Source organism: Gossypium raimondii, chromosome 4 (genome assembly GCF_025698545.1).
Source record: "Gossypium raimondii isolate GPD5lz chromosome 4, ASM2569854v1, whole genome shotgun sequence".
In the NCBI taxonomy this organism is placed as follows: Eukaryota; Viridiplantae; Streptophyta; class Magnoliopsida; order Malvales; family Malvaceae; genus Gossypium; species Gossypium raimondii.
In genome coordinates, this window is record NC_068568.1 from 49,133,040 (window position 1) to 49,148,489 (window position 15,450).

Consider the following 15,450-nt stretch of genomic DNA (forward strand, 5'->3'; position numbering starts at 1 on the left):
TTGGGGTTTGGAGTTAGGGGTTGGGGGTTAGAGGTTAAGAGTTAGTGATTTAAGGTTTGGAGATTCGAGGTCGGGTTAGGGTTTAAGGTTTAGATTAATTAGTAATTTTTTTAATTTATATATTAATTAAGTTCTTATATAATTGTAAAAGAGGGTTAGGGTTTAGGGTTTATGTTTTATGATTTAGGATTTAGGAGATAGGGTTTAGGAGATAGTTTAAATTATTTAAGAGGTAATAGATCAATTTTATATATATTAAATGGTTTAGGATTTAAGGTTTACTTTAGATTTATTAAATGATGAAAATTTATACAATTAATTAATGTTTTATATTTAAAATATTTAATCTAAATTTAGATTAAATGGTTTAAACCATTTGATATATTTAAATATTAGATTTAAAAAATTGATAAATAAATATATTGAGTTTTAAATTTGAACTATGAAATTATAATTATCTTTTATTTAATAACAATTTTCCATTTAAATTCAAATATGAAAATTTTAGTAATCCTTTTCAAGAGTCGAGTTTAGACATAAAATTGATCTCTCAATCCAAAGTATTAATTAAGATTTAAGATGATTTTAAGTCAACAAATTAAAGCTTACATGTTGAAATTAATTAAGGAATGTAAACAAGAAAAAGAATGCTTCATGTGCATATTTGATAATTTAATTATCTAAGCTTTAGCTTATACTATAAAAAGAAAGTTTGATGGGTGTATTTGTTTAACAACATACAATATTATTGGTCTCCTTGATTTTGTTTTTTCTTTTATTATTACTATTATTTTGTTTTTAAATGTAAATTTAAATTTAAATTTTATCCAAATATTTACATATTTATATTTCAATTTATCTCATTTTTATATAATTTATAAAAAAATTAGTTTAATTTGAATTTTACTTTCCTCAAAAAATTTCAAATTTGCTTACTTAATATATTAAAATATTAAAATAGTTATTATTTAATATACAAAATAAAAAAATTTAACATAGCAAAACGGTGTCATTTTGTTCAAAATAACATAATTTTTTGCGACGTAAAAAATAAATAATAGCGACATTTTTAATAAAAACGCTTCAAAAATTATTTAAAAAAAACGTGCGTTTTATTTCCAAATTTCTCCGCCTAAAATCTCTAAATTAAAGGAGCTCCGCTACTAAAGCAGATAAGGTTTTTGAAATTCCTTTTGTGCTTTCTCTTTGTCAAAAAAGACTTCTGTTCTGTTCGGTATTTGCAGGAAAAAAAAAAGATAATGTGTTTGGTAATTTTAGCAGTACTCTTAACAAGTAAGTTATGGGTTAAGGATTTAATTTCATGATGAATTTGTGTGAGTGGGATCGGGATTTACTGGAAGTATTCCTGGGGAATTTTGCGCTGCTCATTTAGTTGTTAATTGGTTTCATTTGTTCTTTGCTCACTCAACCCCAAGGAGAAAAGAACAAAATCCCTAAACATAAGCGTTTCTCCTCAACCATGTAGATAGCTAAAACCCCTTTCTTTTCAGTTCCCATTTAAACCCTAACTTCCTAACAGCAAAATCTAAGCAACAAAGCAATGGCAGAGGGGGCAGGAGAAGAAAAGAAGAAATTTTCAATCTGGGTTGCAAGATGTGCCAATGGGTCAACTTCCACCACATCTTGAACTCCAACGAAGTCGTGTTTCATGCAATAAGGATGCCCCTATCCATGTATTTCTCTGTTACCCCCTTTTTTTAATCACCTAAAGCACACATCTTCAGTTGAAAATTTTTCATGAACACTCTTTTATTCATATATGGAGTGTTAAGAAACAGTGGTTTCTTGGGGTTGTTTAATTGGGTAATTAAAAAAAAATGGAGCCTTTTTCCTTATTTGGGGTTTGGGTTAGTTTCTTTGTATCATCTGTCTTGTTCTGTTCTTAAGGTTCTGAAATTTGTGGGTCTCTTTTTTTGTATTATAATTAAACGTCTTATGTTTTGGGGGCTTTTGTTGCTTGTAGACTGAGAGTATTCAATATTCTGGCGCTTATGCATCGATGGGAATTGATAATAGTTCACGACTTGACCGATTCTCTAACAACTTTAGAGTTGAAGTGGTTCGACTCAATGAAGATGACATGGAGTTTGATATGATCGGTATTGATGCAGCTATTGCCAATTCATTCAGGAGGATCCTTATAGCAGAGGTCTTTGACTTTTTGGTCTACCTCTTTTCAGTGCTAACATATGCTATGTTAATGACAATATTGCATGCTATCATATGCTAGCTATGTTAGCTTGCAACATATTGTCTGTGCTGGTACTGATAGAACTGATTATGCTTGCAGCTTCCTAAAATGGCAATTGAAAAAGTTCTCATTGCAAACAACACATCAATAATCCAAGATGAAGTTCTTGCTCATAGGTTGGGCCTCGTTCCAATCCGTGTTGACCCAAGGCTTTTGATTATCTTTCAGATTTAATTCATTTTTTTTGGTTGATGGTTTATCTGAATTTATGGAGTTTACCCTTAGGGTATTTGGTAATTCTTTACTTTTGTCTCTTGCAATTGTAGAAAATGATCAGCCAAATGAAAAGAACACCATTGTTTTCAAACTCCATGTTCAGTGTAAAAGAGGTAGTCCACGTATTACAGGTACGGTTTTGGGCTTTATCAGTGAAACATGAAACCTTTTTACTTAAATGAAATTAATAGGTCTTCCCTTTATAGCTTTGCCTTGTTTCTAATGATGTATAATAATGCAGTTAAATCGGATGCATTAAAGTGGTTGCCTAATGGGAGTGAACTGGTTAAGGAAACAAGAAATGCAACTTCAGATTCATCATCAAAGCCTGAAACATACACTTACTTCTGTTGCAGTCAAGAGACCATTCCAGAATTTGTCAAGAACCCCATTATCCCTAAGTATCCAGATATTATTATTGCTAAACTTGGCCCTGGACAGGTATATTTTACATGCTTTTGTTTGTTTCAAAAATTGCTCATAAAGCATGTCAAGATGGCAGATCATGCCTTAGGTTTAGAAAAAATCTCTTCGCGAGCTAAATGTGGTGCTAGTAGATTAAGAAGGTTTTGTGTACTGCTCTCATTAGTTCAGGATCCGTTTTAAAGTTGTTAGAAGTTAATCTAATCCTTATGAAGTTTTTCGAGTGTACTAAAAGTTTTAACTTTTTTGCTAGGAAATTGAACTGGAAGCATATGCTGTTAAAGGCATTCGGAAAACACATGCAAAGTGGTCCCCAGTGGCCACTGCTTGGTATCGGATGCTTCCTGAGGTAAAGATAGACTGTAACTGTAGATTTCTTCTTTTCTAAACCTTCTTCATTTTTTTCGTTTATTCTATCTCATTTTGACTCTATATTATTACAATATTATGATATATTTATATATTTAGGTTGTATTATTGGAAGATATCGAAGATGACCTTGCTGAAGAACTCAAAAGCAAATGCCCTGTTAATCTGTTTGATATAGAAGATCTTGGAAAAGGTACTTCTGTTTATTATGATTTGTTGTCTATATGGTGTAAATTTTGGTAATTATGTTTTTTTCCTCTATAAAAGGGTTTTCCAGTATTCCGTTACTAAATGTGGATTATATTCCTCTAATAGTGGGGTCAGTGCTATGTGATAGTGCTGACCGGTTCTGCTTTATATGCTTTAGCATGTGAAGTTAGGAGATATTGTTTTAGGTACATTTCCTAATGAAGAATTTGGCTGCCAAGCAGGTAGAAGGGCAACTGTAGCAAGGCCACGTGCGTGCACACTTTGCAGAGAATGCATAAGAGGTGACGATTGGGAGAAACGTGTGGCACTGCACCGTGTTAAAGATCATTTCATATGTAAGTAATGTGGGGCTACTCTATGTCTTCCGCATGTGTTGTCAAAATTAGTTCTAGATTTCTTTAATGCCATTGCTTGATTAATATATTTTCATTGATTTCAAACCAACTTAAGGTTAGGCACAGCTTGAGATTAATATGTTTTTCTCCCCTTTTCTAGTCACCATTGAATCTACTGGAGCATTACCTCCTGAAGTTCTATTTACTGAAGCAGTGAAGATTTTAGAAGACACGAACGCATGATAACGGAGCTCTCATGATGCTTTTAATATGGTTAGTAAGGATGAGAGAAGCAATGGATTCTCTATTAATCCAAGGAGATTTTCTTGCCTCTTAGCAAATCTTTTTCATTTCTCATCTTTTGGTTCATGGATGGGATTTGGAGGGGCAGATGGTATGATTCACATATATATATATAAAGAGTGGATTTTTGTGAGTTAATGTGTAATGAGAGGGATAGATTATTGGTGATGGGCTTTTTACATTTTTGGTCTTGAATTAATATATAGTTGTAATATATAGTGTTATTAATTTATTATTTTAAATTCTAAAACTAAATTCATTAATTTTTATATTTAGTTTTAAAGTTAAAATTTTATAGAAAATTTAATTTAAATAATATTTTTATTTATCCTTAAAAGTATATTTAAAGTTCAAATTTAAAAATAAAACATAATATAATATTTATCATAAAAATAAATATTATTTGATTAAAATAAATTTTTTTAAAGATTATGTTTTTAGTGGCGTTTTTGCCAGAAGCGTCGCTAAAGGTTTGTTCTTTAGCGGCGTTTGTGGAAAAAACGCCGCTAAAGGTCGCGGTCTTTAGCGGCGTTTGTAGGGAAAAGTGCCGTTAAAGGTCGTGGTCTTTAGCGGCGTTTGTGGAAAAAGCGCTGCTAAAGGTCAGGGTCTTTAGCGGTGCTTTTCCAAAAACGCCGCTAAAGTTAGCGACACTGTCATTAGCGGCTTTTTTGCGGCGCTTCTCTAAGCGTCGCTATAAGCAATAGTGGCGCTAAAAAGTGCCGCTAAAAAGTGCCGCTAAAGGCTTAAAAAAGCGCCACTAAATGCCTGTTTTGGTGTAGTGCAACATGAATAGATAAATTTTGATTTGAAATTCAGCATGTTTTGCAATGGTGATTATAAAATAAAAAATCAATGGAGGTGTTTAGAAGTTTATTCTACTAGATTTATTGCATTCCCTAGAGTGAATGCAAACAAAAAGAAAATAAAAGATATAATCATGAATCACTAAAAGTGGGAATATAGTAATAAATAAGAGGATAATGAGAGTTCTTAAGATAACTCTTCATAGGGTAAAGATAACTTATGTTATCAATGTGATATGAAAGGTTATTGGCCACATATGTGGCATATGCTTCAATATTTTGTTTCATTAATATTCTTTGAGGAATGATATGAGAATGTAGTAATAAATTGTATCATTATAGATAGAAAGTATTTATCTTATTTGGTACTAAAACAAACAAATACTATTCTAATATTTGATAGTACAAAACCGGTCAAAAGCTCCGAAGAGTTAATATATTAATATCTTGTGATGGTCAATCCATTGGTTTTAAAATATATTTATAATGTATCTTATATTGAGATTGTGAATGAAGAAAATATTATATTTCATATGAATCACTATTGCTATAAATATATATTTTGAAAAGATGAAAAGAGAGGATTGGGCTATTAATTTATATTATAATCTTTGTGATATTCTTTTGTCATCATTCCCATTAAAGGGTTGAAAGTAAAATATTTGATTATGAAAGATTTATTTATAAGCAATAAAATATTATAATTCAATTTAAAGCTCGTTATGGTTGGATGCACTGAAGTTGCAAAATTTTTTTTAGATATTTGAAAATTTTGGCATATTCCTGAAGCGAATATTGCATATAATTATTTAGAAATTATATTTATTTTGTTGACTTAGTGACATTATAATATTTACATTGATTTAGACATTTTCAGTAGCAAATGTGACAATAACACTTATATGTTGATACAAAGTAAAAGGAATGATAGTAAAATTATTAATTTGTTACAATTTAGTAAATTGAAACACATGTTAAAGTAAGGTAAGTTTCTTGATACAAAAACATTTACTACTTGGAGTAACCAGTTAGACCATCCTGGATCATATATGATGTGAAAATTAATTAAGAATTCATATAGACATTCATTAAAGAACCGTAAGATTCTTTAATTTAAAAGAATTCTTATATATTGCTTGTTCTCAATGAAAATTAATTATTAGAAACTCACTAGCTAAAGTTGAGATTTAATGTCTTGTATTTCGAAACGAATATGGGCTCATTCATCCACAATGTGGATGGTTTTGAAATTATATGATTTTGGTAGATGCATCTACAAAATAATTACATATATGTTATCAATTTGCAACCTATCGTTTGCAAGATTGTTTGTTTAAATAATTAATTTCAGATCATGCAATTAAGACAATTCATCTTGCTAGTACTAATGAGTTTATATCTCAATCTTTTATTGATTGAGTTTGAAAAACTTTTGTAAAAGTTTGCGCATAATGGTTTAGAGAAATTATTGATTGAACACATCTAATTAATATCTAAATCATTACTTATGATAACTAAACTTCCTATTTCAACATGAGTTATGTTGATTTATGTGTTGTACGCATCAAGCCAATAAGTTATAAATATTCCCAATTACAATTGGTTTTTGATCAAGAGCTAAATATTTCTCATCTTTGAATTTTTATATGTGCACATATGTTCCAATTACTCCACCACAACGCACAAAGATGAGTGAATCCTCAAAGAAAGTTGGGAATATATATTAATTATAAGTTTCTTTATATTATTACATATTTTGAATGCATTGGAATTCAATTATGACATGATTTGTGATTACAATTTTGATTCGATGGTTTTCTCGACATTCAGGGGAGAAAAATAATAACTTGTAATGAGTTAGGGGGAGAGTAATTTGAACCAGAAGTTCAATAAGGATAACTCATTACAAGTTAACTGTTAGATGTATTTACAAGCTTAATGAGAATAACGAAGTGTTATATACCATTTAAAATTTTAATTTGAATCAAAATCCCAGTAGGACAATAAGTTAGAATAAATATTTAAAGGTATAAAGCCAGTGATGGTACAATTGAAGTAGTTTTGCAAAAGTGGAATAAAAATATGAAATTTTCTGTCAAGTCTTGGCATTGATTATGAAAAGATATAATATTCTTTTGTGGTGGATGCAATAATCTTTTAGATATATTATTAAATTGACAATTCATAAAAGAGTTAACTTGCCTTTAATGGTTATTCTTACAATCTTTTATGAATCACTCTATAGTAAAGTTTATATTAGAATCCTTAAAGGATTTAGGATGCTAGAAACATATTTAAATTTTAGAAATTGTTCATTTATATGAATTAAAATAATTTGGACATATGTGGTAAATTTGACGTAGTGAATAGTAGTTGAAAGAGGATTATAAAATGATCCAAAATACCTATTTATATTTTTATAAAAGAATTATGATTAAAGTTTGTTATGATTATTGTTGAATTTCAAGAGATTTTTCCTAATAAGGTTTTAACGAGAAACACTATCTACCAATGGACATCTAAGGGGAAGTGTTATGAATATCTTATTAAGTGGATGTCCATCATGATCAAGATAAAGTTTTGATATACTTTAAATTCTAATAGTTATTAGAATTGGATCTCTACTTCTTTTATATTTCTTATGCCTATAAATAGAGACTCTGGTGAAGCATTGTAACCATCCCTTTTGATCAATAAAGTACATCCTCTATTGCTTTCATATTTTCTTTGTTCTTTATTCTCTCCGTTTCTCTTTATTTTATAACAATATCATCGGTTTTATCCTGAATTTTAAGATTTTCGTCTTGAAAAAATTAAATCCAAATAAAAATTCGGAATGTGACATTAAACTATTAGAAAGGTCTATTCCATACCATATTTCCTCATAATAAAAGGGTAAAAATAGGTAATTATAAAGTCAATAACAAGAGAAAAAATAGAGTTAGTCATTATCAATAAACAAGAATAAAAATTATTATTAATGAAATTAAATTAGAAATGAAATATAATATAAAAATTTTATATTATATTATTTTATGAAATTAAAAAAACATGTGAATTTGTAATTTTATTTAATAAAAGAATTATATGTATCATAATATCTTTATAAATATTTTAATTAATTATAAAATCATTTTAATTACTTATTATACTAAATAATAAATATTTTAAAATTTATTACCTATAAAAAAGTTATATGCATGAGTCTTTGTCTTTTAAATAGAAATGAATAAAGAAAAGAGAGGATATATTTGTGAAAATGAGGTGTAGTGAATCAATTGAACCTTCCTATTTTGAGTGAGAATTTGAGGCTTTAGTGGCAAAAACACTTTGATTAAGGCTGTAGAATTTGCTTTAATTACCTATTTACATGCTTTCAAGGTTACTATATTTTATCTCTTTAAAATTCAAAATATTTATAAAAATTTTAAAATTTATATATATTTTAAAAAAATTAAAAATTCTAAAAATAAAGTTAAAATTTTAAAATAATAATTTTGGAAACCTAAATAAGTTAATTAATGATTCAAGTTTATCATTTATTTTGAAAATGTTTTCAAATATATATGGTTTCGAATTTATGTGCTCTAACATATAATTAGTTATACTATAATAATATTTTAACTTGACATGTTTGGTTTTTTAATTTAACTTCAACAATTTCACTCGATTCGACTTGAATTTCATTTCATTCGACTCGATTCGAAAAAATTTCAAATCAAGTTAGGATGATAAAATAGGACTTGTGAACTCAATTAACTCGAAAAATTTTCACTCAATACGCTCAACCTTACCTGATTGTCCGTCGAAATCCAGACCCGTCCACTTAGACACTAACAATCATTAAGTTGCCACTAGAGGTTAGTGTTTGATTGAATCGAGTCGAATCAAATGAAAATTTTTTGAGTTAATTGAGTTGACGAGTCTTATTTTATCATTCTAACTTAATTTGATTTTTTTTAAATCGAGTCAAGTGAAATAAAATTCAAGTCAAGTTGAATCGAATCGAATGAAATTGTTTGAGCTAAATTAAAAAATTTAAACATGCCAAATTAAAATATTGTTACAGAATAACTAATTTCACATTAAAGTACATAAATTTAAAAAAAAATCAAAACAAAATAAAATTTTTAATATAATAAACTTAAATAATTAATTAACTTATTTATTTAGGTTCCAAAATTATTATTAATTTTTTAAATTTTCTTTATATATTCTTTTGAATTTTTTTTAAAATATATAAATATTTTGAATTTTAAAATTATTTTAATTTTTTTTATAATTTTTGTTGAAAGAGAACTAATTTGTTAATTTTTAAAATTGACGGATACTTACATAAATCTATTATTCGAATTACTTTAAAAAAGGGAATAAAAATTCAACATTGCCACGTGGCGTCAGCTCTGTCATGCTTTTATTTTTTCAAATTGTTCTGATATTTTATTTTTGTTAGGAAGGAGAGTATGTATGAGGCCCCAAAAGCAACAACAAGACAAGACCCAATTGTTGATAAATACTGTTTTGTCTTTGTAATAACCAAACTGTACACAAACTCTCCCTCTGTTTTCTTTTCTGAAGAATATATATATATATAATATCAAAAGGTCTTCCTTCAGTTGCTTAAAACCAAAATGGCAGTTTCATCATTTAGAAGCGGGCGTTTACCGTTGTTTCATCACCCTCAATTGCCTAATAAAGCCGCTGCTTGTACAACAAGATCGATTGGTGGGTTTAAGAAGCCAAATGGGCGTTTCAGTTCCAACCCCAAGTGCGGAAGGGCCCTCTTTCTTTTTGCCCAGTACTCTCAATCATCTCAAGCTCAAACACAGCAAGATCGTTTCTCATCTCGTCTCCAAAGTAAGTACCCCATAATTCGATTGCCCATCATTCTTTTTATTTTTCTTGTTTTCTTGTTTGACCCTTTCATGTGTTCACATGATTGCAAAATCTTTTATTAGCATCATACTTAATAGTTTGTCTTGTTATGGTTATCAGGTAGTCTTGAGAACTTACCCAAGCTGCTGGAGGATATCGTCCAGACATCTATAAGCACAGGTCCCCGAGGAGCCCTGAGGCTAGCTCAAGGTATTCAAGCCTTTGTTGGTGTTGGTGGGGAATGGCTTGCTGATGTCTCTAGGGTATTTTCCTCTTTTTTCTTTTCTCTTTTGAAGGATACTGTTGTGCTTTGGTTATCCATTATCAAGCTATAGGAATTGACTTATTCTCCCTAAATCTTTGCAGTCCACAAATGAACCTACTGGAATACCATCACAGTTGCAGCTGGGGTTGCTTTCACCACTTTACTTAAGGAAACTGTTTGAGCGTATGGGTGCAACTTATATCAAATTAGGTCAGGTGAGTCCTATGCTTTCCACGGAAAAAGTTCTTACTGATCATAAACTGCTTGATAAAATTTAAATGGTGTTATTGCTCTTTGATACCATATTACAACATTTGCTTAATTTCTTCAATATGTTGTGGGAGAGGCCATCATAATTTTGGTGACATTTCCTGTGGAAAGAATTTATAACTTAAAATTTTCCCTGAATGTAATCGATTCTATTGTGGTTTTCATGGCTTTCAGTTAACCTTCTCGCGTAAATGTTATATCTTGTTGCTCATCCTAGATTACATTTTGCCAGTTCATAGCATCCGCACCAACACTATTCCCACCAGAGTATGTTGAGGAATTTCAAAAATGCTTTGACAGAGCTCCTGCAGTTCCTTTTGAAGATATTCAAGCAATCTTGCGTGAAGAATTAGGGAGACCAATTGATAGCATATATGAATATATTGATCCAACACCAATTGCCTCAGCTTCTATAGCACAGGTCTTGATCTATCTATCTTTTTTCCTTTTTTAAATTTCATAGTGCCACCTTCCCCTTTCTATATTTGTCCCCAAAATTACTTGTATGTTATGGGAAGTGTTTGTAATTATTGATTAGAACTATACATTTTCATACCTAGGTACATGGTGCAAGGCTTAAAGGCTCCCAAGATGATGTAGTTATAAAGGTATTGAAACCTGGAATCAAGGACATTTTGGTGGCAGACCTCAACTTCATATATATAGCAGCTCGAATATTGGAGTTCCTAAATCCTGATTTCAGCCGTGCTTCACTGGTAAAAATGAGATTGCAAACTTTAAAGTTTCCTTCTTTATTTGATTATCTGTGCTTTTCTATTATTTACTTTTACGTAGCTAAGTTGGAGATAAGGGAGAGAATACCAGACCCCTTTTTTTGAGGTAAAGGTTATCTCTTTGCTTAGGTATCATTTTGCTTGTTAATTATTTGGCCAAACCAACAAATGTTGGATCAGTTAGCAAGCTTAGCTCAATAGCATGTGTGCAACTAATCTCTGAAACTACATAAGCCTGGGATATTTTTGCATTTGATTGCATCCGTATCTATCACACTTTAAAGTTCTGATGTTTAAAAAGCTTTTATTATAAGGTATTTTTCCTTTCAGTAGGTTGGTATTGTTAAAGATATACGGGAATCCATGCTTGAAGAAGTTGATTTCAATAAGGAGGCTACAAATATTGAATCCTTCAGGAGATATCTCGAAGCCATGGGATTAACAAGGCAGGCAACAGCCCCGAGAGTGTATAACTATTGCAGCACGCGGCGAGTTTTGACTATGGAGAGGCTTTATGGAGTTCCTCTTACTGATTTAGACTCTATAAGCTCACTTGTCTCTAGCCCAGAGAATAGTCTTATAACTGCACTTAATGTCTGGTAAGACTTGAATGATTGACATGCTTTTTGAAATTTGAATGTATATAATGAGACACAGGAATGCAGTTGAAGCATTTATGTTGTTGACATGAACAATATGTGCAGGTTTGGAAGTTTACTTGCATGTGAAACCTTCCATGCTGATGTGCATGCAGGCAATTTATGGTTACTGCGTGATGGCCGCATTGGGTTTCTTGATTTTGGTAAGTTTCTTTTTTCCTATGGTGCCCGGTTCATCCAACTTTAATCTGATATTTTCTATTTTAGGGTGAAGGAGCATCAGTCGCTAATTTTGGATAAATGACCCTACTTAGCTTTTGACTTTTTGTGCAGTTAAGAAATGAGCATGAATGGTCATATTTATTAATTTGATCGCAGTAGGTTAGATTTGATTGTTGGGATGTTACATGTTGGCTTATTGACTTAACCTTCTTAGCAACTTCTTTATGCTGGAAACGTTGTCTTCCTGTGCATGATATCCGAACTGGAACCCTAAAGCAATTACATCTTTTTATCTGATGATGCTTCCGAAAGTAGACCTAAGAAGATCCTATTTGATTATAATTAGGACTTGAAAGGGGTTCTCTTCATGTTCTTTCTTGACATCCATTATTAACCACAGTTAGCATTAACTTGTAACTGTTGAACACTAATTAAAATGGTTGAATTCACAATGTTGTGTTTTAGTGCCTACGTTAAAATTTAAAGATGTGGCAATTGCAATGTTGATTTTATATGATTCCTATGTTTTAGTTTTATTGTCAACAAGCAATAGTATATTTCTCATTAGATTATTTGAATATACAGGTATTGTTGGACGAATATCACCAAAGACATGGGCTGCTATGGAAGTTTTTTTGGCATCTATTGCAACTGAAGAGTACGAATCAATGGCATCTGCCTTGATTGAAATGGGTGCAACCAATCAGAATATTGATGCCAAGGCCTTTGCAAGAGATTTGGAAAAGATATTTTCATCTATACAGGCAAGCATATGAAACCCAAGATGCTTACCAAGAACAAGTAAACAAACAATAATATCCTTGGAAGCGCATGTGCATTCACGCACAGGCACAATCACAAAACCTCCATTTAAACAGATAAATTGCTGTTGACCTAATATTACTTTGCCCTGGACCAATAAGTCGACTCTCATGGATAATTTATCCACTGGTATATAAGCTATTGATAATATTACATCGGAGACTTTTGAGGCATTACTGTTCAATTTTATAGGTATTGTTTGTGTTGACTGTAAACAAAGTTGAGTTCTGTAGTGGGAACATGAAGAACTCTTATTTTCTAAAATCTACTGAAAGATGCTGACCGGCAAAGCTCCTTGACTAATTAGTTATCTCTTATGAAGTTCCTGGTCAAACTTTCCCTTGCTCAAGTTCTAAGCTTTTTTTTCTTTTTAATCAATGCAGGAAATTGATACGGAGGTAGTTGTCGCCACTGCCCGAGGGACAAATACAAATGCAACTGCTGTCTCTGCAAATATAATTGTTGATGAGAGACAGATGAATGCACTTTTTCTTGATGTGGTAAGCTGTTTTATTATATGAACTATGAAGTTCGTTATCAAAGTTTTTAAGCCAATAAGGCAACAGTTAACTGCAATTATCATGTCAAACTTGAATTACATCTGATATTTGGACTCCCAGTTCCCTTTTATTAGAAACTCTAATATGTCTGGTATATTTAAAGGCCGTTGCCATGGCATATTCTCTCTCTTTTCTTTTTAAACATTTCAGTGACCAAATACAGAGTCAAATTATTTCTGTGAATTATAGTTGGACTGGAAGTAAAAGGGGATTGTTAACGTATTTGAGAGTAATTGCAACCTTCATGGATCTTCTTTATGGTGATATTGATCTCCTGGTCATTTCTAACTTTTCGGCTCTTTGCAGGTTCGGGTGAGTGAGTCATATGGACTGCGATTTCCGAGGGAGTTTGCACTTCTAATGAAACAACTTCTGTATTTTGACCGTTATACACGGTTGCTTGCCCCCGACATGAACATGCTTCAGGATCAAAGGATAACCATTGTGTCTAATAGAAGAAGCAACTATAGGGACAACTTAAGATAGAAAATGCAAATTATAGATGTATAAGATTTTGCTTATTTTCTTTTCCCTTCTTTTATGTATATGCAAGGAAAAATGAAGGGGACTAAATGTTATGTTCAGTGCAACTTGTAGAGAAAGCTGAAAAGAACAATATTGCTTCTATGAAATAATTACAGGTTGGACTATAACTCGTGATCATATAACGACTGTTGACTGGGACCTTCATATATTTGAAAATCTATGACCATATAAAATACCGTCACCCCAAAACCTGATTTTCTTTAGGATGTGTTTCCATTCGTTTGCCTATTTTTCTAAAATTTCAAAAAATGGTCTATTTTGCCAAATATTTTTTTGACATATATGGCTAATTTAGGCAAACATATGTGTATCTATAATGGAAAAAGGTTGCCGTGACTTTGAGAACAAAGACGTGGTCCCTAATGAAAGTATCGTTTGGATAATAGCATTGCTCCCATGCCATGAGGTTCTCGTAAAAATAGTTGGTTGAGTCGTCCACTTTAAAAGAAGGGATCATCAATTCATTGATTCAACCAACTTATACTCCAACTTGTTATCGCATAACGCCCGTCGACCAGGACCTCTACTTAGACTTGATACATGCACTTATAAAGTATTGTCACCTCGAAATCAGATTTGCATATGATGGGTTTCTAAGTTAATCACAAGATGTGTGTCTCCAAGTGCTATCGCATCACTAACGACTAAATAATTCTGACAAAAATTCTGACAAAAATTTAAACACTAAAGCGGGAGGAAAAACCCAGAGAGAGAAAAATTTAAAGGTGAGGGGTTTAGGTCGGGGGAGTCTCCCTTTTTATAGGCCGGGAGAAGATAATGGAAGGAAAAAGGAAAAGAGAAATGTGCTTCGCGTGTGTTGAAAGTTGGGAGAGATAAAACGCATCTAGCTGGAGTGTTTTCCTCTAAACGTGTTAGGGAAAACACTTCCAGCTGGAGACGTTTTATCTTTCCCAACTTTCACCACCTACTCTCCATGCTTTGCTCCCGAGAATCCTAGGTAAGATTTTCAAGCATCCCTCTCTCCCACATTGTTTGTTCGTATTAAAAGACGTTGCATTCCCACATCAGTTTGCAAAACATTCAGTTAGTGCATTCCCTTAGTTTTTCTCTTGTATCTCTCTTGTATCTGATTTTGAGCTTTTTTCTGTATTAAACCATTTGAAGTTTGTTTTGTATGGGATGAGGATGAGCCGACATGTGAAATCTGTAATTTATTACAACGGTCAAACATGCAATACGGACATTAGGTCGTATTTACAGGAGCCCAATCAACAGAGTTAGCATTCAATTATAGCATACAATTGCGTGAGCTACGAACAAAAATTAGGAGAAAAGTCGGGGGTTCAAGTCGGAGAAGAATTTTGAACTTGAAATGTAGATATTTGGCTTCACTAGATCCTTTAAGTATGAGCTCTTTCATGTGACTGGCGATACGGAGCTTGAGGCGATGCTAGATTCGCATTGCTCAAGCAGCAATGCTATACTCGAGTTATATGTCAAGTTTAGGGAGGTCGATGAAGCCGGTTCGTCTTCGGCCAATGCTCCAGGTCATGCTGGAACTGAACAGGAAGCAGAAAGTCCTATCACATGGTTGTGCGGTGGTTTCATTGCTTTAATACAAAACGGTCATTACGATATTCCGGAATCGTCAATGGGGAGAAATTC

The 15,450-nt window shown here is 31.7% G+C and overlaps 2 protein-coding genes across 2 annotated transcripts; both read left to right on the forward strand.

The window, feature by feature from the left end:
• The first annotated feature begins 1,550 nt into the window (after positions 1 to 1,550).
• On the forward strand, positions 1,551 to 4,363 carry LOC105779531 (uncharacterized). The gene is made up of 9 exons (XM_052629799.1): positions 1,551 to 1,694; positions 1,985 to 2,170; positions 2,312 to 2,427; positions 2,525 to 2,619; positions 2,730 to 2,929; positions 3,165 to 3,260; positions 3,380 to 3,473; positions 3,712 to 3,825; positions 3,986 to 4,363. The coding sequence occupies exons 1-9, from the start codon at positions 1,623 to 1,625 to the stop codon at positions 4,066 to 4,068; spliced, it is 1,056 nt and encodes a 351-aa protein (XP_052485759.1). The 5' UTR covers positions 1,551 to 1,622; the 3' UTR covers positions 4,069 to 4,363.
• A 5,102-nt stretch (positions 4,364 to 9,465) lies between these two features.
• LOC105779529 (uncharacterized aarF domain-containing protein kinase At5g05200, chloroplastic) lies at positions 9,466 to 13,931 on the forward strand. The gene is made up of 10 exons (XM_012603320.2): positions 9,466 to 9,788; positions 9,927 to 10,069; positions 10,173 to 10,286; positions 10,574 to 10,762; positions 10,902 to 11,057; positions 11,409 to 11,674; positions 11,780 to 11,877; positions 12,482 to 12,660; positions 13,102 to 13,218; positions 13,585 to 13,931. The coding sequence occupies exons 1-10, from the start codon at positions 9,563 to 9,565 to the stop codon at positions 13,762 to 13,764; spliced, it is 1,668 nt and encodes a 555-aa protein (XP_012458774.1). The 5' UTR covers positions 9,466 to 9,562; the 3' UTR covers positions 13,765 to 13,931.
• Positions 13,932 to 15,450: the final 1,519 nt, after the last annotated feature.

Coding starts and splice junctions, on each gene's coding strand:
- LOC105779531 (XM_052629799.1), top strand. CDS start 1,623: ATGGGTCAACTTCCACCACATCTTGAACTCCAACGAAGTCGTGTTTCA. Junction 2,930..3,164: donor CTAAACTTGGCCCTGGACAG/GTATATTTTACA, acceptor CTTTTTTGCTAG/GAAATTGAACTGGAAGCATA. Junction 3,826..3,985: donor TGTTAAAGATCATTTCATAT/GTAAGTAATGTG, acceptor CCCCTTTTCTAG/TCACCATTGAATCTACTGGA.
- LOC105779529 (XM_012603320.2), top strand. CDS start 9,563: ATGGCAGTTTCATCATTTAGAAGCGGGCGTTTACCGTTGTTTCATCAC. Junction 11,058..11,408: donor ATTTCAGCCGTGCTTCACTG/GTAAAAATGAGA, acceptor TCCTTTCAGTAG/GTTGGTATTGTTAAAGATAT. Junction 12,661..13,101: donor AGATATTTTCATCTATACAG/GCAAGCATATGA, acceptor TAATCAATGCAG/GAAATTGATACGGAGGTAGT.